Source organism: Mus musculus, chromosome 14 (genome assembly GCF_000001635.26).
Source record: "Mus musculus strain C57BL/6J chromosome 14, GRCm38.p6 C57BL/6J".
Taxonomy (NCBI): Eukaryota; Metazoa; Chordata; class Mammalia; order Rodentia; family Muridae; genus Mus; species Mus musculus.
This window is the reverse complement of record NC_000080.6, coordinates 54,177,171-54,197,922: the sequence shown is the minus strand read 5'-3', so window position 1 is coordinate 54,197,922 and position 20,752 is coordinate 54,177,171. Positions and strand designations below refer to the sequence as shown.

Genomic DNA, 20,752 nt, shown 5'->3' with positions numbered 1-20,752 from the left:
AAACGAGCACAGTTAGGAGAAACACAGTAGAGGTGACTTCAGTCTGAGCCAAGTAATTATAATACTTATGCAGCGTTGGAGGGCAAGGGGCTCACTTGCTCTGACTTGTAAAAATGATAAGCAGTGTGCTGCAGGAATATGTTGCTGGTAGGGCACCAGAAAGCTAGAGAAGATGGAGGCTAATTTAAATATCCTAACTTGGCACCCTTGTGTTTAAGGACTTGTGTAGAATAAGCTGGACTAAGCTAGAAATGTAGTTAGCTAACTTGGTTGAATTCTTAAGACTTGGATAGCTCTGGGCAAAGCCATCTTGGAGCCTTTGGTTGGTTCTAGTGAGAGAATATCGTGAGAATGGCAGCTTCCCTTACAGTCTGCAGCCATGGTGCAGCAAGTTTCCGGGCCCTGCCCGGCTTCAGCTCCACTCACTTCTGTAGGATCTTAGCCATGCTTCCCTCTCTCACCTTGTCTTTCATGACCATCTCTCTTCTACTTTCCCCTTCCCAGTCGACACTGCTGGCAGCTCTTTCTCCTTCTCATCCCAGGCTCTCAAAATAACCCACACACACTTGTGCCCTGGTCAGTTGATGTAAATAGGAATTAGTTGTAGTGGCCTACCAGGCATAACTGTCAGTTGGGTTCCAGATCCAAAGATGAGTTGCCAGCTGCCAGAAGATGCACTGTGATTTGCTCAACAACAAGAACCTCTGCAGAGAGGCCAGGCTGGCTGAGCACCAAATCACTTATCTACAAACTCTAAACGAGTCCTTCTTTGTCTTTCTAATTCCAGTTTCCTTGAGGGGAATCTTTGATTTCCATTTTTTTTTCACCACAGGGTTCTGAGTATCAGATAGGTGTTTCTAAATCCCTATATAGTAAATGCTCTTTGATTTTAGATATCAAACTACCATGCAGATTTTCCCACCTAGAGAAACTTACAAAGTTAGAACAGAGGAGTTCTATTGTGGGCATCAATAAAATATGCTTGCAGAAAACTGCCCCACCCTACTTCTTACATCTCCCTTAGCCGAATTTACAGAACCCGAAAAGCAGTGGGCATGGAGCTGGCTGGCATCAAGTTAATTTTACTCCTACTTTCATATTGAAATACTTTTGCTAAGATCAGGTTATTAGAACATTGCTAGTTTTGAATTTAAATGTTAGGCATTTATCTTTTGTCCCTATTAAAAGTCACTCTTAGTATTTCCTAAGGTTGTAAGGATAGTATGCAAGGGCCATGCACAGGAGGGGTTCTGGGTGTGCATTGAATCTGTGGGAGAAACCAAGCAGACTCAAGTCTATCAGCAGATATAGGAAGTATCCTTCGGTATTCATGAATACATATCTTTTTTTTTTTCCCATGTAACTTCTCAGACTTTGACAGAGAGACTAGTCACTTACTTTGGTCAGTGGCAATTATTTCCAAGATTCATTCTAAACAGAACCTCAGAGTGAATGGTGCCTTAGAGAGCTCATTAAGGAATTAGAAATCTTGTCGCTGATTACTGCACAAATCCAGGCCTATGATCCTAGCCAGAGCCCAGGATAATCAGTCATGTATCCTTAGTCCCAGTACATATATTCTGGGAGCAATTCCCAGAGACATCCCTCCCTCCACGGCTCATTGTGCATGGCGCTGCCAGATCCTAACCAGGGAGACTTTCGGCCTCCTCTTTGACACTCATTCTCCCTCAGTAGGCATTCTTTATATAGTGTATAATTGAGTCGAAATCAGCCCGTAATCCATAGACATTACTTAATCCAAGGATAAAATTTTATACTTACTGGGCTTGATAGATAACTTGGTTCCCTGTCCAAAGATAAGCTTCCCCTGGTTATAATTCACACTGTGTTACATACCCTGTCAAAAACACATCCAATCTGCCTGAACACATTTCTAATCCTCCACCCCCAAATCCACAGCCGACAGCTCCCACACCACAGCATGAATCATGGCAACATTTCTTACTGTAACTTCTTCTTATAAGGAGAATAAGAGTGTACACACAGGAGACTGGGAGACAGTAATGAAAAGTCTTATTTATCCAAAAATGCTTCTATTTAATGCCAAAATGGGCTCTCATTTTTGCTTAATGGCTCTGGATATTGTCCTTTGGGGGGAAATGGCTTCTTTCCCAAGACATTTCTCAAAGGTTTACTGGGAAATGAATGGTATACAAAGGTTAAGATGAAGGGAAGGTGAGACTCCAAGGAATTGGGCTTACCTGGGGTCACCACAACCTGGGTTCCTGTTCCAAACTGCAGTTTCCCCAAACTGGCAGTTGTCACACTGTGACAAACACGTCTACAAAATGGCGTCCCCAGAGAAGACAGCTGCTAAATGAAGACAAACTGCTCATGGGAAAACAATCTTGCTACAAAATGAGGGAACTGCATGATGTGAGATACATTTTCCTCTTCTTTTTTAATTTCTCTTCTTTCAAGACGTTGAGGATGATGTGTGCCAAGAGGCTTGCTCTCTGAGCAGTATAGCCAGTGAGAGCCATCGTGGGGTTAATAAAGCCTGCACTGCGTTGAAACTCTGCAATGATGGGAACTCTCCCTGCTCAGAGTTTATCTGATCCCAAACCCCATCCTCGGAGGCCCTGGAATTCAGCCATAGTGGGTCTCACTGCCTTTAAAGAGCCTGTGTGTTAGATTCTGGAGTCCAGTGGAAAAACCCCTGTCAGTACCTGTTCTTGTCTTTGTTGGAGCAACACCCCTCTCTGATCTCCTTTTGTCTTGGTTTTTAAATCTCTTAAGTGAGGATAACTATTGCTGGAGTTTCCTGCTGAGCAAGACTCTGACATCGAGACTGTTGGAAGTCCGGCAGAAGGGACAGACACCACAGAGCTGGCTTTTTGGTGACGTTCTTGTGTGATTCTTCCCTTTTCCACACTAGCCTCCCTCTCTGATAAAGAAGGTGACAAGATATTGGGCCTTCTTCTGTGTTCCCAAGTACTTTTGATTCAAGGAGGCCCCTGTCCTTGGGAGCAGAAAATGCCTTTGTAGATAATCTTATTCAGCATATAATTCAAATTATTTGCCACTTACTTGGCTTCACCAGCAGCCTTCTCCCTGTCCCAAAGACAGAGGAGACTTTTGTCCTTCTACAGTGCTTGTCTCAACATCAAAACCAGCTTAGGTCTCTCCTCCACCAAGAATCCTGGAGAAGGGGACCTCTAATGCAATTCCTGCAGTGTTAGCCACAGCCTGAATCCCAACCTCCCCCCCTCCCACCCCGCGTCTCCATAAACAAACTCCCTACTCTGTCCTTATGAGCTTGTCACTCAGTCCCTCCTGAGATCACAGTAGACCTCAGGTCCCCCTCACCCCAGCTCATCCCCACACCAGCCTTTCACTCAGGTATACTTACAGGGAAACACAGATACTCTGGTGCCAAGACCGAAGGTTAATCCCTGGGCATAGTTATTTCCACAGTGGGTTTCCTCTTAGCAAAAACTCACTAGAGCCTCCTCTCTGCACCCCAAAGCATCGCAACACTACAACTCAGGACATAGAACCTGTGCTTCTGGCTTTAGAATAAAAATAACCCCCCATCCCATTTATCCATTGAGTCTTGGGAACAAAGGGAGTTCGGGAACCAAGCAAGCAGTGGTTCTAAAACCCAGCCCAGTAAGCCATGTGCCCCGAAGGCTGTAGCTCTGCCTTAATCAGTCTTGTACCTTCACAGAGAGGCTCTGGAGGCTGCAGAAAGCTTAAAGAGGTTCTCTCATTCCTCCAACGGCCTGGGGGCAGGGCTGCACTCCACTCACCCCTGATAGAAGGTGTCTATCTCCTTTCAAAAGTACTCTAGAGAAAGTGCTCTGGCAATGACTCCTGACAGCTCATTTTCACTGTTCAAAAACCCATTAGGAAGGTTTTACCACCAACGTTACTGTTACTACCTTCCTGCAATAACAGCTGCATCTTGTGCTCTGTGTCCCAGCCAGGCTAGAGAGCAAAGCCTCTCTGTTGGGTCTAATAAGTCCCTCCCTAGACTTAGAATTGGGACTCTGTCCCCTCCTGGCTCTCGTCAGCTTTCCCCTAAATAAACAGTCCCCATTCACTCCCCTGGACTTGGCTTGAGCTTGCATCTCCAGGCTTGAGAGCTTTGTTAGAGACAAAAGTTTTGGAAGCCAAATTTCTAGTGAGCTTCACCATCGAGATGAGCAGGGTAATCTGGGACAGATTGCCCTTCCTCCAAAGGTTCCCCTGTTTTTGTCGTATGGAAGTCCTTTTGGGGAAGGGAATCTACGTATCTTGGAGGAAGTTGGTGATGGTAGTGTGAAGCTTCAGTTTCTACCATGTCTAAGCTGCGGTCATGGTCTCCAGGACCATGTCTTGGCGCAGAGGGTGGGTGTGCAGCCCCTTGAACCTGGCAATGCAGCTTTACAGAAGCCTTGCCCTGCCTCTGACACCGGGATGGTTTTTATTGAAATGAGTCAGGACTCTTTCTATTTTCACATTCAAATCCCAGGTGAAGGATTTCATAGAACAGGCTGACATTCCTCCCTGTCCTGCACCGTGTCTCTCTATTCCAGCCCTGCTCCTGATGCATGACAGGGCCTTGACAGAAGAGCCCAGAGGGTGAAGCAAAAGCCCCACCATGCATCAGAGATGACGCTTGTCACTATTACTAATGGCTGGGGCTTAATGATGGCTCCCTGTATTCTGGTCACTATGCTAAATATGAGAGCTGTATTATTTCATTTGATCTTCACAATAATTCATCAGGGTAGATATATTTTTATCTTCGTATTATGGATGGAAAAACTAAAGCTCAGAGAGATGAAGAAACTCACCCCTCACCCCTGATTACTCAGCTGGTTAAAGAGAACAAGAATTTGAATGTTTCAATTTAGATTTTTCTTTCTTTTTTTTTTGGTCTCCAGAGTTGATGCTATATTGCCCAACCCATCATCGCTTTAGCTTAAAATGTCTGGCGGAGGCATAGGACATTTCTCAGGAGCCATGGGTTTGAACTCAGTGCTTGAAGGCCCAGGTTCCACAGAGGATAAATATTTTTCTCAGTCTAGATGAACAAAGCCCTCCTGGATCTTTTCAGTTATTTAAATTGTAGCAGCGGTATGTGTGTGTGTGTGTGTGTGTGTGTGTGTGTGTGTGTGTGTGTGTGTCAGAATTAAAGGCGAGAAAGTACTTTTTGGCAGTGAGGGTCACTAGACTTTGGAAGTGATTAGAGAGAGCTGCCTGAGGACTTTTTTGCTCTTGACCATTAGACAGAGCCAAAATGCATCCCACATGACCAGGGAGCCTGCCAGGAAGTCTAGTCAAAAGTGGTGGGGTACTGGATTCCCCAGAGCTCCCTCCTAATGTCCTCATTGGCTTAAATATTGTTTATATCATTACTCTCCCTCCACCTCCACTCCTACCTCATTTTAAAGCAGGGAAGAGAAACAGCTTTTTTTTTTTTTTTTTTTTTTGGCCCGAGGAAAGAACATTAATAAAGAGCCCAAGCAGATGCATAAGATTAAAGTATTTTTCAAACTAATGATTTGATTGATTTCCCCCCAAAGGCCCAGGCTAAGAAGAGGGTAACTTACTTGGCTTCACTGTGAGCACGGTCCCATCCCCAAAGGTTAATTTGCCTGTATTGGTGTTACACAGTGCTCCGTGCTATTGCAATAACCTTGACTGGAGCCTCTGAGAAGACAGGTGGAGGTAGGGGGAGGCGAGGCGGAAAACAAAACCCGAAATGACTGCCCATGGCCAAAACAATCTCCTTGTAATTAGGTTAGAGCGTGGGAAGAATACTGATAACCAGCCGCTTTCCCGCTCCATTCTATCTGCCATAATTTTCCTTGAAAGGAGTCTTGGAGAGAACCCCCCTGCTGGGAAATTCACAGAGTGGCTACTGCCTGTCTCTTGGGGCCGAGGCGTGTTCCTCCCACAGGACTTTTCTCCATTTGCCTCCAGTTCTTGCCTCCCCCGCTCCATACTTTCCCTGGACCTCCCCACTCCTGGGGTTTCACATAATTTCTCAGGGAGAGACTACATGGATATTAAAAGCCCGAGTACAATGCCTCAGGGAACACATGCATTAATAACCTTGTTTTCCAACTCGGATCCCAAACCACCCAACACAAACCGAGCAACGACAACACCACCTGTGTTCTGACAGCTTCCGCATGATGGAGGGTGGGCTTGCGGAAAATAATTAGCTAGCAAGAGGGACTTACTCGGGATGAGTGAGAATTTGGTGCCTTTCCCAAAAGTGAGCCTGTTACTCCCAGTGCCTGGTAGACACAGAATTTCCTTTCTTTGCAAAAACTTCACAGATGCTGAGAGAATCAAACCCCACCACATAGAAGCCCAGGGAGGAAACTGACATCGAAGGAGAGGGCCTCTGTAAATATTGTCTTTACCCTTAACTGGAATCGTTCACAATAAGAACATTTTGCGTATTACTTAGGACAACTAAAATTTGTTATAAATAAGAAATTAAATGGAAATCCACAGTGTTTTTAAAAACCACCCCTGAGCCCCAGACCATCCCTTCTGTACTTGACCAGGTTAAGGAATCTCAGGTTCTCTGTCCAAGACTTTGGACTCCTGGGGTCAGGAGAAGGAACTTGGGTGGGCTGTGTGGTCAGGAGAAGCTAGGGGTGTGAGACACAGCGCCAAACAGGGTCCTGTTCTGTGCTTCTCCAGACCTGCTGGCTGGAGTTTGATTGCTGCATTTCCCTGCGTGGCCCTAGTGACTTAGCTCCTCTAACAGACTCGGGAGTCTCATGTTTGAACAGAGGGCCTCACGAATGCTAAACATACTCCTGATCTATACCCCTCCCCACCTCCTAACAGACCATTGTTGGGGGCAAAGGCATTCCTACATGCACTGGGAAATCACTGGGGAAGGGAAGATGCCCTTGTTGATTAAGGTTAGAGAGTTGGCTAGGCACTTTCAATCATAGAAAGCCTTGCTTCCCTTCCTAAGACAAGCTCCCTGCTTCCTGAATTCCCACAGTGACCATCTTCCTACTCATCCCCACCCCGCCCCACCCCAGTGCCTGCCCAGTGTTTTTCTTGGGTCTTTCTTCCTGTTAATCATTTCTTTTCCTGATGGAACCATCCAACAACCTCCCCATTTAACCAAAGCTTTTGTTTTCCCTCAGAGTCCTTATCTCTAATCCTTGTAAAAGACGGTATAATAAAAACATGTCTGGCTTTGCCTGTCTACCCTGACCATAGAATTTCCATAGGCAGAGCTGGGATCCAGGAAGGCATTTCTGAGCTCCCTGAGAATGCCCAGCCCATTGTTAGCCTGAGAAAAAGATCCCAAAGGAAATCCCTGGTCCCGGCCTTAAATGAGCACTTTGCTGTGTCTGAATATATCGCAGACATCAAATAGGAGTGGCCGTGCTTCTGAACAGAAGAAAACAACTGGGAAGTGGTATGGCGTGAAAAGACTCCGTGTGCTGTGTTACACTTGGCCAGCACTTTATCCCTGTTGTCTGTGACATCAAAGTGGCTCTTAAAGGAGTTGTCTCCTGCCCATCCCTGGAACAGGGGCATAAGGGAGCATGGGGACAGAACCAGGATGCCAGCAAAGGCCAAACACAGAACAACAGACCTTTTATAAAGGATGGGAGAGAGACTGTGGGAGTCATTAAACAAAGAAAACCTCATTATTTTTAGTAGGAGCCAAAAATCACATTGAATTTACAGTCAGCTGGGGACTAGTGAGGGTAGGGTGGACTGGGGCGGGGAGACTTCAAAATGGATTCTGGACAAAGTTTCTTGATTTTCCCCTTTGCTCTTCATATTAGGTAAACAATGAGAAAGATCTTGGTGTCAGGTGGAAGAGTGGGAGCAGTTTCTCCTGTAGTAGGGGATGTGGTGTCTGGCTGAGCTGTGGAGTATCCTGTACAGGAGTGCTGCCCCCCGTGTCCCAGCATATGAAGCTTTCCCACCCTACACTCACTACACCTTCAACTCAGTGGGAGAGAATTTCAGAACATCAGAAAATGGAACATCACTTACTAGGGAGAACATGAAGATGTGTCCCTTTTCCAAAGATGACTTTGTAAGCATTTGTGTCACACTGTGATTGGGACCATACCCAAAACGTCTAGTGGCAGTTTTTGGGAAAGCTATGTATTCTTCATTGGATAGTTCACCTTCATGGGACTTAACAGATCCCACATGGCCCTTCTGCTCTAATAAACAGGCCTCATCAATTTGGCCACTCACCTCTGTCCCTCCTTGTTATTTTGCCTGAATTTTATGCTGCTTATTGACCTCATTTGACACTGAGAGTGAATCACAAAAGCAGCAACCCAACAAACTCCTGTGGGATGTCCAACACAATGCTGTTATTGCAGGCAAAAGATAGCTGGCAGGCTGCTACCAAGCTAGACACCCTCTTTCCGGAGCCTAAACAAGGACTCGGACAGGAAGGGGCAGCTTGGGTCTCACAGCTGGAGGGCCACTTGAGAGGAGCTGCACTGCAGAGCCCTCACCTCACACTCAGCACTAAGATACAAGCTTGGGAACAAACCATATCACCCAACTCTGAGGACACTGTCCCTGAGCCAAGCAAAATATCTGTTGCATCCTTTATAGCCGTCACTAGCTGGGGACAGAGGAGGCCACTCATTTTGGCCCATAGGGATCCCTGGCTTTGGGGAAATATGTGTATGTAGCCCATGGGTACATTCTCTTACTACCAAGAAATGCTCACCAACCCTGAAAAGATCCTGTTTGGACATTCAAAGAACAAGTTCCAGTGTCTCTTTTCCTCCTGCCCACCCATCACAAATGCAATTTACTACAGCCATTGGACGAGATCAACATGAGATAGTTAAACTATCAGCTCTGAAACAAATTTAGGGAGCCAGCAGCCCACTTCCCTGTCTCTCAGTGTTTCCCTCAACAAAGCACCGGAAGACAAACTTGCCTAGTTTAAAACTCCTTGGATGCTCATTCCAAGTCACGATCAGCACCTGTTATAGGCTCTAATAAACCGGGCCAATCAGTTTGATATCACTTGCATGCATATATGTGTATATACATATACATATACATATACATATACATATACATATACATATACATATACATATACATATACATATACATATACATATACATATACATATACATATACATATACATATATATGTAGTCCGACATGTGTGAGGGTTTTGGCTCCTAAAATAGCAACACAGAGAGAACTGACACCCTAGGAGTAGCCCTTAGGAGAGCCAGGCTTCTGAATGCCATTCTTTGTCACCTCTCCAATGAAGTATGCTTATACGTTTTTATCCTACAAGGAAGCATTGATTATTGAACAAGAATCCTGTCATGCCTGCGACCTTTTTCATGATGAATTTCCTTTCAGGTATTTACAAAGCCACCTTGAACTGTCAGTTCCCCTCTGGATTGCTCCTTCCCGCCCCCCCCCCCCCAGCCCCGTATTCTCCACTGTATTTGAACTGTGAGGCTGTGTTTTTAGTGGAATTTGACATGGACAAGGAGACCAGATGTAGGTGTTCACCAAAAAAAGGACAGTGCATGGATTTCCTGTTAGACTACTGAAGAGCAAATATGTGCTAGGCACAAGACGAGATGGTGTATTATAAATATTATTAGCATCGGAAATGAGATACATTCTCATTCTTAACGCAAGACAAGTTCTGCGGGCAAATTCATAATAAACACACAAATCATTGCAGAATATAGTTTAAGAGATACCAAGGCTATAAATAACTCATGGCTTCAGTGTCTGTCTGGAAAAAGAGAGCGAAGCTACTATATTAAAGGCGATTTGGGATGGTCTCTTTTCCCATCTATTTATGACTATTGCTGTATTCTTAGCCATCATGAATGTTTCATGTGTTAAAATGAAGACTCATTTTTTTAAAAAAACAATTGTTTTCATATTAAATTGCATCTCTGCTATAGTCCCAGGATTTACTTGTTTGGCCAAATATAAGCAGGGCATGGATACTCACTGGGCTTCACCACCAGCTGCGTCCCATCACCAAAGAAGATTCTGTTATTGCTATTCCCACATCATCTCTTGCCTTTACTGAAACCCTTTGCAAGACCCAGTCAAATACAAAGCATCTCAGAGAGCAGACAGTTAGACTTGTTATACTCTTTTGTTTAACTTCCATGTTTCTGGAAATTGGCCTTTTATCACAGGAAGAAAAAGAGTGCTTCCACCATTCAAAGCTAACCATTTCTCCTTTATAAAGAGCAGACTTACAAGCTTCTACGACCCCCCCCCCAGCATCTCTGAGCTAAAATCTTCCCAAGCTGAATCAAATAATTTGCTAACAATTTTGTCCCTTGTGTGGGCTCAGCCTCAGATATGAGGAACATTTTAGAAGAAAAAGCGAGATATGAAGGCCCGAGAAGGCAAATGCCTGGATAAGCAGATGATACAGATTGTAGAAACGGACAAATAGAAATGTTACATTCCTGTATCCACGGGGAAGCCAGCTGAACTCACCTCCAAACTTGACCCAGCCTTTGTGTGCCTGTCTCTAATTACTTACTTAGTGTGGAGCCTTTTCAGTGTGCCATCATGCTTAAGCAATTGCCTAGACATTTTCTGAAGAAGTTCCACCATGGGCTGCTGTGTGGTTTCAGCCAGAAAGGGTCGGGTGTAAAGATCCACAGTTTCTCACAACCTTAGGAAGACTCAGGCCTGAAAGAACTGAGCATCTTCCGTTATGAAAATTTGGATAAGCAAAAACAAGGGTGCCAAGAACTCGATTATCTCAAACTTGCACTTTGGCTGGATTTTAATACGCACGAAGTCATCTTATTAAAGGGAGAAGGGTGAGCAGACCAGGTTGGGACAGCAGGGCCCTGGCTTTCTTGGTTAGAAGTAGGGCTTAACAGAGAGCATTTAAAGAGAGGGTGACTTCATCCCATCCCCAGGTATCTGTGACATTGATTGATCAGGTCTGGTGATGAGTCCAGGATGGATTTTATTGTCCCCTTTCTAGTCAGAGAGCTACAGGGGTCCAGAATAAAGGGAAAGGACTTCTTTCAGGTAGCGTGGAAAGGGAGCAAAGGCAGGCAGCATTAGCTGCATCACAGTGCAAACATGGAGTTAACCTTTGTTTCCCCTCCCCTCCCAGTAATCTCATTAATGACTCTGGAGTCTCTCTTGGGAGGAGGAAGAGAAGGAGGAGGAGGAAGAAGAGGAGGAAGAGGAGGAGGAGGAGGAGGAAGAAGAGGAGGAAAAGGAGGAGGAGGAGGAAGAGGAGGAGGAGGAGGAGGAGGAGGAGGAGGAGGAGGAGAAGAAGAAGAAGAAGAAGAAGAAGAAGAAGAAGAAGAAGAAGAAGAAGAAGAAGAAGAAGAAGAAGAAGAAGAAGAAGAAGAAGAGATCTAGCTTAAGGAAGCTGATACAGAAATGTATAAACAGCTGCACAGAGAGGCTGCTCTGCACAGGTTGATCACAGCTGATAAGTGGCTAGAACTAGAGAGCAGAACTCAGGAGCAGGCACCCTGCAGCATGCAGAGGACACAAGCTTCCCACAATAGATTCTCTGCTTTTCCTAGGGTGTATCTTAAAATTAGCCCAACTTCCTCTTCCCTGACTGAAGTTGCCATTCAGGAGAGCAAAGGATTTTTGAGAGTCCAGTGTCTTGGAATATTGTGACAGACAAAGGAGGACACAGCAAGGGAACAAAGTCAGCCTTAGCTCTCCTCAGCAAAACTTGGCTGCTACCTCCCATTTGCCACGGGCAAGATCTAGCACACAGACCCTATTACTCACATACTTGGCTTGACAGAAAGCAGAGTCCCAATTCCAAAGATGAGCTTGTTGCCACTGCTCCCATAATTCACACAGCCCTGCAGAGCCTTACAATAACTCTGAGGAAGGGCTGTGGGAGATGGGGCGAGGACAGCATTGTGTCCTTTCACATGAAGAATATCTTAGTACCACTGTGGCAGAAGTCGAAAACCAGGAACCCTTTAACCTTCATATTCCAGTAAAACAGACTTTTAATTGGTGTCTTTATGGGGTTTAGGATATAGCCCCACAGCCCAAGTAATCAACAAGAGACCAAAGCTTTGTAGGCATCTGCTCTTAAACACTGGGAAAGGTTCAGCCACACGACTTTTTAATCTACCTTTCCCCCCCTCTCTCCCTCTCTCTCTCTCTCTCTCTCTCTCTCTCTCTCTCTCTCTCTCTCTCTCTCATTTATTTTATTTATTTTTTTTTTAGTGGGATGGGCTGGCTTATCTTTGGGAAAGAATTCTAAACATACCAGAGGGAATTAGACATCCCCACACCACTTGGCTCTGCTATTTTAGAAGGCCAGTCAAGCATTATTCATTCTGGAAGCAGCTATATTAAACAAGAGAGTTGGTGGCTGACATCGCCTTTCTCTGGGAGCGAAGACCCCATCGGGCTGAGTGCATTGTCTCCAGCAGGCCGGATTGTTCTTCAAAATACAATTTGCATGCTACACTTCATGCATTATTCAGCCAGTGCCTTCTTTCTTACTGTCATATATCGAAGACTTACCTGGCTTTATAATTAGCTTGGTCCCAGAGCCCCAGATCAACTGATAGTTGCTATCCACACAGACACAAAAACCTTAACAAAAACATTCACTGTCCTTCTGGGGAGCCTATTAGAGATAAAGCCCTGATAAAAACAACTCCAGAGCAAAGCACATAAAACAATGTAGGAATATTGACGATTGAAGATTATTTGTTCATTTAATTACATCTGATTCCCTTGCCCATTATGGATTCCAGACAGATGACAAAATCAACTGACTAACCATCCAAAGTCAGCCTCAGTCTTTCTGCATATAAGGAAGGCAAGAACTGTCTTCAAATTAGAGAAGTGGAGTTCACTTTATCTTCCTTGATATTCCACATAAAAATGGAAAGGAGAAATAGATCATTCTCTGGGCAGCTGACTCTCTAAGGCAGCTGACTCTCTAGTGTCTCATTTTCCGAGGAACTGTGCTCTCATACAGATGAAACTGATTGTTTACAGAAGGTTGAACCTGGGATAAATGACACCCTGCTCTCCCATGGACACAACAGCTAGAGGCATGGAGGGTAGCTGCAGAATGAATGCAGTGCTAGGAAGGGCGGCCTGGACATCCCAGCCAAAGCTGGGAATTTATAGAAAACACCTTTTCAAATTGCTTCACTGTCTCAGAACTTACTTGGTAATACTTGTAATCTGGTCCCTGTTCCAAAGACGACTTTGTTGGTATTGGAAGACACAGTGATATCATGTTCTACAAAAACCCCTGGCCCCTCTGCTCTTTCTGTTTCTGGTACCAAATGGCTACCAGGAGCAGAAATTTGCAGTACTGTAAAGCTCCAAATGCTAAATTGCATCTCCTGAAAATGTCCATGGCTTGTGCTTATCATGTTTTCAATGAACAAACCAACAGCCTGAGATGACCCCCCTGTGTGAAAGTAACTCAGCTCAAGTCCTGAGCCCAGTTCTGAGGGCTCATCAACTTTTCTGCCTGTGAAATACATCTGATAACACGCCATCCTCTTGGCTTTATTAGAGGAAGCGTGGAGATCAGGGTTACTGCTGGCACAGTGGGCTGCAGCGCTGTGATGGGTTAATGAGTTTTGAATAATGGGGTAAGATGCGACTGTTCAAGTCACACTACTATTAATCTGAATTACTAGGAATTCATTGGCAGAAATGTGTTGTCAAAGCTACTAACACAAAAAAAACTTATTTAGGGAAAAATAAGGGAGAAGTTGTCTGTCATGTGTATCTTTCACAATGAAGTTGGTAGACAAAACCACTTCATCTACTGGAAAAGCTAGGCTTGGAAAAAGGCCACCGGATTCTGAGGTCTAACGATGAGAGAGAAGACACAGCTGTCCTCAGAGCAGTGATGAGCATAAATTAGGTCCCTGGGCAGTCTAGTCCCCTCCACAGTTGGCAACATTAAAAGGAATCCGTCTATGTTATTTTTAAAAAAATGAATATGACCCTTTTAATGGTTAAACTGGCAGTGTCTGTAGAGCCAGACATTGTATCCTCCTAGAGAATATCTGGGGATGCAAAGAACAGTATTGCTCTAAACCCAGGGAACAGGAGAAGACACACTTACATGGTAGACATGGAATGACTTTTGTGCCAGATCCAAATGTCAGCGCACTTGCAAAGCCTGTCTGCCACAGTGGCTGACTCTACAACAAAAACTTCCTCAGAGCCACACATGGGCTCAAGGTGGAAGCTAAAACATTTTAGGCCCGAGAGGAGATTCAGACGTATGTATCACCAGAGAGATGCTGTTCCTGACTCCTGAGGCTTCTCTTCATCCTGGCCTCTCCCCAGTCTTCTAGTAGCCACCTAGGAACTAGGATACAACCTGCACTTCTTTAGGGGTTCTGCTGAAGGACCACTAAAGAGGACTCTCCCAGTCCCCGAGCCATCCATCCGAGGATTGCTCAGGCAGTGGTATGTGCTTGGGTTGTGACTAGGCATGGCAGATAGAAATTCAAAGGAGAAAGAAAAGAGGATTATATAGGTGTTAGAGATGAAGGGAGCAGGGGTAGGAGAGTGTGGGAACCAGACAGTAGACCCACTAAGTGCTGAAGCCTAACTCTGCTTTGTGTACATGTGAATTCCTGGCTGTCAGTTGTTCTCACCTATTTAGATTCTTCCTCCTGGGTAAAGTTCTCAGTGCAGCTGAGAAACCTAGACCACAGAGGCTGACCACCTCCCGCCTTGCTCCTGTGTTCCTTAGGTGTCTGACCAAGTGTTCTAGATGAGTGGCTTGGAACTGCAGCCACAAAAAAGACGCTCAGAATCTGTTTCTCTCTTCCTAATTAGGCTGTCAATCTGTTTAGCTAATAAGTCGTATAAAGTGCTTTAATCTCTTCCACGGAAGAGAGTCATATAAATGCAAACTAGCAGCAGCGATAAGTCACGTGACCCTCTGCACATCTTCTCTTTGTGTGAAGAGATGCTATTTGGAAGGAGGAAGAGAAGATCTGCGAGGAGAGAAGGATCGGGGAAAGCAGAGCCGCATTTGTTTTTATTAGGCTGAGTCTATACAGCACAAAGTAAAACAGATTTGGCAATTATGTAGGTACCGTGACAGTCAATTCAAGCAAAGTGAGCCCAAAGAAGTTTGCTCAGAGAGGTGCCTAAATATTTGGATCAGCTACTGGCATTAATCAAATTAACTGGCCCTGGGTGGTGTATGGACACAAACGGATGAAAGCATCCTGATTTGGTTCCTATTTTATAAACTTAACATTAGAAGTGGCTGGGAATTTATACCTGCTCTCCTTATTTTTGCAGTGCAATTGACATTTCCCACTTAGTCTTAGAATACCTATTAGACCTGCAAAGGTAAGAGTGACCTTCTCCCAAGGGAGTCTTATCAGGTGAGCACATGGAATCTCATTTAGAAGCTCATTAGTCGTGAGAGCCCATTACAGATGAAGGGCTTTTTCTCAAGTGGTAAAGGACTTACGAGGAATAATGGTTAGTCTTGTTCTAGTCCCAGAGACGAGTTTTTTTTTTCCTCAAATGTTGGCATAGTGTTTCTGCCCAGTTCAATAGCACCTCTGACGTTGCTAACTGTGCTCCATCGCCCTCTACAGCAGCGACTCTCATCCTGTAGGGCTGAGCGTCTTTGGGGGTTCAATGACCCTTTTACAGGGGTTGCATATCAGATAAGCTGCATATAAGATATTTACATTCCGATTCATAACAGTAGCAAAGTTACAGCTATGAAGTAGCAACAAAATAATTTTATGGTTTTAGGGGGGGAGGGGGCTACAACATTAGGAAGGTTGAGAACCACTGCTCTAGAGCCTTGCCAGGAACATGTTATACACATTTGGATCCCTAATTATTCAAAACCACTTAGTTAAAATGTGTTGTATTATGTTTCTTTTAATGACAATGACAACGACGACAACAACAACAACAACAATCCAACCACAAACAGCATCCCGGTCTTTCCATGAAAAGTCAGCCAATTTCCCCACGTTTCTCCTTGTAGGACAGACCATGCTTGAAGAACTTTGGAAGCTACAGTGGTGGCTTTTACTTTAGAATACTATTATGGTTAAAAAAAAAGCAAAACAAACCTTTCTTTTCTGTAAACTAGTCAAACTTACATCCACTCCACCTTAGCTAGAAGTCTCAGACCCAACTTACTGCAAATCCTGCCTGCCTTGGTCACGATATGAAACTCAACAGGCAGAGGAGGTCTTGTTACTTACTCTACAGACTCTGCTTCTTAAAAAGAAAGGAAAGCCTGAAACCAAGAGTCTCTAGTTAGAAAAGATGAAGAAGACTAGTTTAAAATGAGCATAAGCGACAGCTGGTTCACGTGGGAACCTTCAGACCCACCTGGTTGCACTTGTAAAGTTGTCCCCAGTCCAAAGATGAGTTTTCCGGTATTGCCTGTTACACCCCAATGCTGCACTTTACAAAAACTGTCAAGAGGGCTTATTTTTAGTTTTTCCTTTCCTTTCTCTAGCAGTCTAGTCTAGCCACAGTGGAAAGATAAACAAGGTACTTACTGTATGTTTTAGCCCTGTAAAACCACCTGGAAGCTCTTAGCTGTCAACCTCAGGCCATCTCAGTAAGCTGGTTACCATCATTACTCCCCTGCCCCCTTTACAGTTGGAGAAAATGAGGCATAAAGAGAATGATAACCTAGTTGTGCACAGTGAAAGGAGAAGTGGGCAGTAAGACGCTCCTGAACATTCCTGGAGGAAATGGCTCCTCAGGACAGACCAGAGCTAGAGTGAAATCAATTTCGATGTTTCTTCTAGCAAGTCACAAGAAGGTTGTAAGCCGCAGAGAACTGTAAGGTTGGTAGAGATCCTTGGATGGGGAAGTCTTCCCTTGCATGGACACTGGCTTGGAGATGACCCCAAGTCCTGGGAATTAGTTCCCAGAAGCACTTGACTGCTGAGAAGCAGTGTTTACCAACAGCCCATTCAGAGAGCAGTGTGGTGGGAAAGAAAGAGGTTTCGGTGCAGGCTGTGGAGTCTAACTTTCCCAAGAGTCAGTGCTTCCTGGCAGCGCTTCTGGAGTGTAGGAGCCAAGTTTCCCAGTTTAAAAAAAAGGGGGGGGGGGAGAGGCTCATACTCCAACTACCTTCCTACCACAGCCTTCTTGATTCCTTGATCTAGTCATTTTGATCAAGCAATCAGCAAGAAGCCAGCTTCAGTAGGTAGGAGAGAAGTATTAGCTATAAATGGACATTTTAAACATTGTGAACGGGAAAGGAGGCGTTTTGGGGGGGATTTTCAAACTGTACAGACAGTTAACATGAAGACTTACTTGGATTTACTACCAGACTTGTCCCCAAGCCCCAAATCAGCTTACTGTTGTCACCAACATTACACAGTTATAGAGAGCTTTACAGAAATGGAGCAGCCAATGAGGGCCAGGAAATCCCTTTCAATCCCCAAATCCCAATGGCCTGCTCCTTCAGCTGGGACCGTGGCCAAGGAGGCAGTGGGAAGACGGTTTATCATTATGGTTAGTTCAGGGGATGGACAGGGTGGAAAGGCTCAGCTGAGATTAACCACAATCTCGCCACCTCCAGGCCTAGCTGCCCTCTCACCAGTACAGCAGGGAGAGGTGCTGCCCAGATATCACTGATGCTTCAGGATCCTCTGACTCCAGTGCTCACCCTTCCCAGGGTCGAACAGTCGTTAGGTCCCGAAGGGCAGAGATAAAAAGGACGAGGATTCTCATTTCTGCAGTGTGCATGTTCCCACAATCACACACGTGTCCATCTTCACACACACGCATGCCACGTTTACACCTCACCATGTTTAGATTGAGAGAAAACGAAAACTGAGTAGGGAAAGCAGAGAACTGAGCCTAATGCTGTGGTTCTTTTTTGAAATTAGAGCGCTCGTTATTGATTCAGTAGAGATACTCACCGGGTCTGACCGTTAACCTTGTTCCCCCTCCGAATGTGAGCTTGGCACCTGCATTATTATTCACACAGTGATCTCCAGCTCAGCAAAAACCTCCTAGAAACTGAGCTAAGTTTTCCCTACAGATCTTCTGGAAGGAGCGATGCTGTGAACGTAGAGAATATTAAGTAATTGTCACAGTAATAAGCTGGCACAGAATCTGAGTACCAGCTTGGATTTCAGGTCTGTTTCCACATTGGACAAATGAAGGCTATTCTCTCTAACTATTCCAAAGGAGGCATTTTCATGCACAGGGCCAGAAGACTGACTGTCAAAATCCCAGCACATCTTCAGCATTTTAGATAATAATTCTCCAGGGTTCTCAAAATAATATACTTCATTTGGACAAATTGCAAACACTTTATGTCCATGGCACCTAAGCAAAACTCATCAGGGAGGGTGTCCTCAAAGAGGTTGAAAGAATAAGTCATTGTCTCCTTGGCAGGAAAGGTCAGAGTACTGATCTACGTTCTAAGGGTAGGGCCAGGTGCTTCAGGCCACAATCTGCAGCCCAGCTCCTCGAACATCTAAGAGGGTGACTCACTTCTTCAGCACCCAGAGGAGTCACACACACTTCTCCACCTTGCAGTTTGCCCCCTTCCCAGATATTTTTGGTCCTCTACTTAGATGGTTATCAGAAAAAAAGACTTTCCACTCTTTATGATTCTTGTTCTAGGGGGGGACTTCTCCCAGCACACAACTCAATGATTAGTATTAAACATTCCCTTATGATCAAGAGGGTAGTTTCTTCCAGTCTTTCTAAGGGCTCTGCTCCTGCCCAGAGAGAGGAGGAGTCACTACTCTTTCAATTTTAACATAGTCAGAAGGAGAATCTTAGTCAAGCGCTCCAGAGTCCCACTATGTGTGTCAGTACAGCTTCCTCTACCTTCCTCATCACGGGCCACTTTGAACATTGGGTGCTTAACAACTTACAAACAGAAGTGACATCTCCCTGCCCCCCCTCCCAGTCCCCACCTCCCTTGCATGTTTATGCACATGTAAGAAGCATACATGTAATACAGCAACTCATAAATTTCCAACTTGAACTTAGCCAGGGTCCATTTTCCCATGAAGCCCCACCCCCACCCCCGCTACAGAAGCCAGCTCTTCTCCTCTTCTTTCATCTGTCTGCTGGATCCCTTATGTTAGCCTTAATATTTAAACAAAGTTTACAATTTTTCATGTCTGCTTGTGAAATTAGGTCTGATGAACAACTGTGCTGAAATTCCAGGCTACGTGATAGGAAACTCAAGTGTCTATGAAGCTGTACATGTCTGACTGGGCAAGAGGCCAGGAAGTCTGGGGTATGGACACAGGGCACAGGTGTGGGTGCATGTAAGTGTTTGGGGTGGGAGTGGAGGGATACTTTGCCTGGGGCAGAGAGAACATTTAATAGGGAAATACAGAGAAATCAAATTAAGCTCAGGAAATGCCCAGGTTTGAGAGAGAGAAAGAGAGAGAGAATGAATGTGATCAAATCCTGAGATAAAATTATGAGTGCCCAGACAAAACACTAAGCTGGTCAGAGAAGAGAGCTGTAGAAAGAGATAGGAAAGGCAAATGGAAGCATGTGGGTTGAGAGTATAGTTGTGAAAGAAGAGGATAAAGAACACAGGATGCCTATTGCTGGAAGAGTCTCTTGAAGTCTCAGGCATTTCTCTCTGTTTGTTATACTTTACAAAGTCTTTGTGGTATAGTCCCAGATGGCCTTGAACCTGTGACCTTCCTGTATGAGCCTTCCTAGGGCTAGGATTATAAATCTGCACCATTAAGCTCTGCTTCATTAGCATTCTTCTACTGAAAAATGTAAAATCTATCCTAGTGTTCCCCAGAGGTTTGTTTTTTTTAACCCTTTCTGTTCAGAATCGAGGGACCCAGACTTGCCTCTTCAGAGAGCAATAATTTTAGCCTCTGCCATCTTGATCAATATTCTTTCTGCTTAACCTGTCCCTCATGTATGAACATGAGGAATTTAAAAATCAAGTCTTTCTTGCTTGTACTACTTACGTGCTATAACCTTCAGTCTGGTACCTGCTCCAAAGACGTATTTGTAGTTTCCTGTATTAACCACAGTGTTCTGTGTCTCTACATAAACCAAGGTAAGGCTGCCATTGCTAAAAGTTAATATTGAGAGCTAGAACATGATAGTACTTTTTTCATTGAGAGGACTTAATGTCATGTCTTTTCAAAAGGAATTTAGTTGGTGTCATATCTCCATCTATATAGAAAGCCTTTATTTTTATGTCGAGTTTGAGTTTGCAAAACTCCCTCAATTTCATGCTACTGTCCCATGTGTTCATCAAGAGGATGATTTAGTCAATGTCCTAAGACTCAAACACTTAAGCGCTTGCTTGAACTCTGAAAAATATTCTTCTTAGGATTCTCTCTGAGAGTCAGTTTATGAGCCACGAAATAAACTGTTGACATCATTTTATAGATATACTTCATTTTAAAGTCCAAACAGTATTGGCAGTTAGCTAGAGTCTCTTCTCGAATGATGTCTTTTTCTGAAAATGTCTGATTATTAACAATCATGAAATCTTTTTTTTCAAGGATAAAACCATCATGGTTGCTACCGGGAGAAGAGGCTGTGTCTCTTGAGGGTCGTTTCACAAGAGGAAACAGTCAGTGATAGTGCAGGAGAAAGTGTAGACCTCTTTATTCTGGGTGCTTTGACTGGCCACTCACTGAAATGTACAGCTTCTGTCATCAATGCAGGTTCCTATTATGTTCTAGTTTCACACACTGAGGATAATTGATGAAATACTACAAAACCATGAAGTGGCAGTCACTTCTGTATGTCTGCATGGAAGGAGAA

The 20,752-nt window shown here is 44.5% G+C and overlaps 1 pseudogene, 18 gene segments (V, D, J or C) and 1 further gene; all 20 read right to left on the bottom strand.

Moving 5' to 3' along the window:
* Tcra (T cell receptor alpha chain) overlaps window positions 1-20,752 on the bottom strand; it is a 1,796,232-nt gene that overhangs the window by 26,276 nt on the left and 1,749,204 nt on the right.
* On the bottom strand, window positions 616-675 carry Traj22 (T cell receptor alpha joining 22). The segment is given in 1 exon segment: window positions 616-675. A coding segment is annotated over 1 exon segment (60 nt).
* Traj23 (T cell receptor alpha joining 23) lies at window positions 1,783-1,842 on the bottom strand. The segment is given in 1 exon segment: window positions 1,783-1,842. A coding segment is annotated over 1 exon segment (60 nt).
* Window positions 2,223-2,278, bottom strand: Traj24 (T cell receptor alpha joining 24). The segment is given in 1 exon segment: window positions 2,223-2,278. A coding segment is annotated over 1 exon segment (56 nt).
* Traj25 (T cell receptor alpha joining 25) lies at window positions 3,052-3,108 on the bottom strand. The segment is given in 1 exon segment: window positions 3,052-3,108. A coding segment is annotated over 1 exon segment (57 nt).
* On the bottom strand, window positions 3,374-3,433 carry Traj26 (T cell receptor alpha joining 26). The segment is given in 1 exon segment: window positions 3,374-3,433. A coding segment is annotated over 1 exon segment (60 nt).
* On the bottom strand, window positions 5,562-5,620 carry Traj27 (T cell receptor alpha joining 27). The segment is given in 1 exon segment: window positions 5,562-5,620. A coding segment is annotated over 1 exon segment (59 nt).
* On the bottom strand, window positions 6,198-6,262 carry Traj28 (T cell receptor alpha joining 28). The segment is given in 1 exon segment: window positions 6,198-6,262. A coding segment is annotated over 1 exon segment (65 nt).
* On the bottom strand, window positions 6,918-6,977 carry Traj29 (T cell receptor alpha joining 29). The segment is given in 1 exon segment: window positions 6,918-6,977. A coding segment is annotated over 1 exon segment (60 nt).
* Traj30 (T cell receptor alpha joining 30) lies at window positions 7,999-8,057 on the bottom strand. The segment is given in 1 exon segment: window positions 7,999-8,057. A coding segment is annotated over 1 exon segment (59 nt).
* Window positions 9,972-10,028, bottom strand: Traj31 (T cell receptor alpha joining 31). The segment is given in 1 exon segment: window positions 9,972-10,028. A coding segment is annotated over 1 exon segment (57 nt).
* Window positions 11,757-11,822, bottom strand: Traj32 (T cell receptor alpha joining 32). The segment is given in 1 exon segment: window positions 11,757-11,822. A coding segment is annotated over 1 exon segment (66 nt).
* Traj33 (T cell receptor alpha joining 33) lies at window positions 12,509-12,565 on the bottom strand. The segment is given in 1 exon segment: window positions 12,509-12,565. A coding segment is annotated over 1 exon segment (57 nt).
* Window positions 13,167-13,224, bottom strand: Traj34 (T cell receptor alpha joining 34). The segment is given in 1 exon segment: window positions 13,167-13,224. A coding segment is annotated over 1 exon segment (58 nt).
* On the bottom strand, window positions 14,085-14,149 carry Traj35 (T cell receptor alpha joining 35). The segment is given in 1 exon segment: window positions 14,085-14,149. A coding segment is annotated over 1 exon segment (65 nt).
* On the bottom strand, window positions 15,459-15,521 carry Traj36 (T cell receptor alpha joining 36; annotated as a pseudogene). The gene is given in 1 exon segment: window positions 15,459-15,521. A coding segment is annotated over 1 exon segment (63 nt).
* On the bottom strand, window positions 16,346-16,405 carry Traj37 (T cell receptor alpha joining 37). The segment is given in 1 exon segment: window positions 16,346-16,405. A coding segment is annotated over 1 exon segment (60 nt).
* Window positions 17,288-17,349, bottom strand: Traj38 (T cell receptor alpha joining 38). The segment is given in 1 exon segment: window positions 17,288-17,349. A coding segment is annotated over 1 exon segment (62 nt).
* Traj39 (T cell receptor alpha joining 39) lies at window positions 17,899-17,961 on the bottom strand. The segment is given in 1 exon segment: window positions 17,899-17,961. A coding segment is annotated over 1 exon segment (63 nt).
* Window positions 19,942-20,002, bottom strand: Traj40 (T cell receptor alpha joining 40). The segment is given in 1 exon segment: window positions 19,942-20,002. A coding segment is annotated over 1 exon segment (61 nt).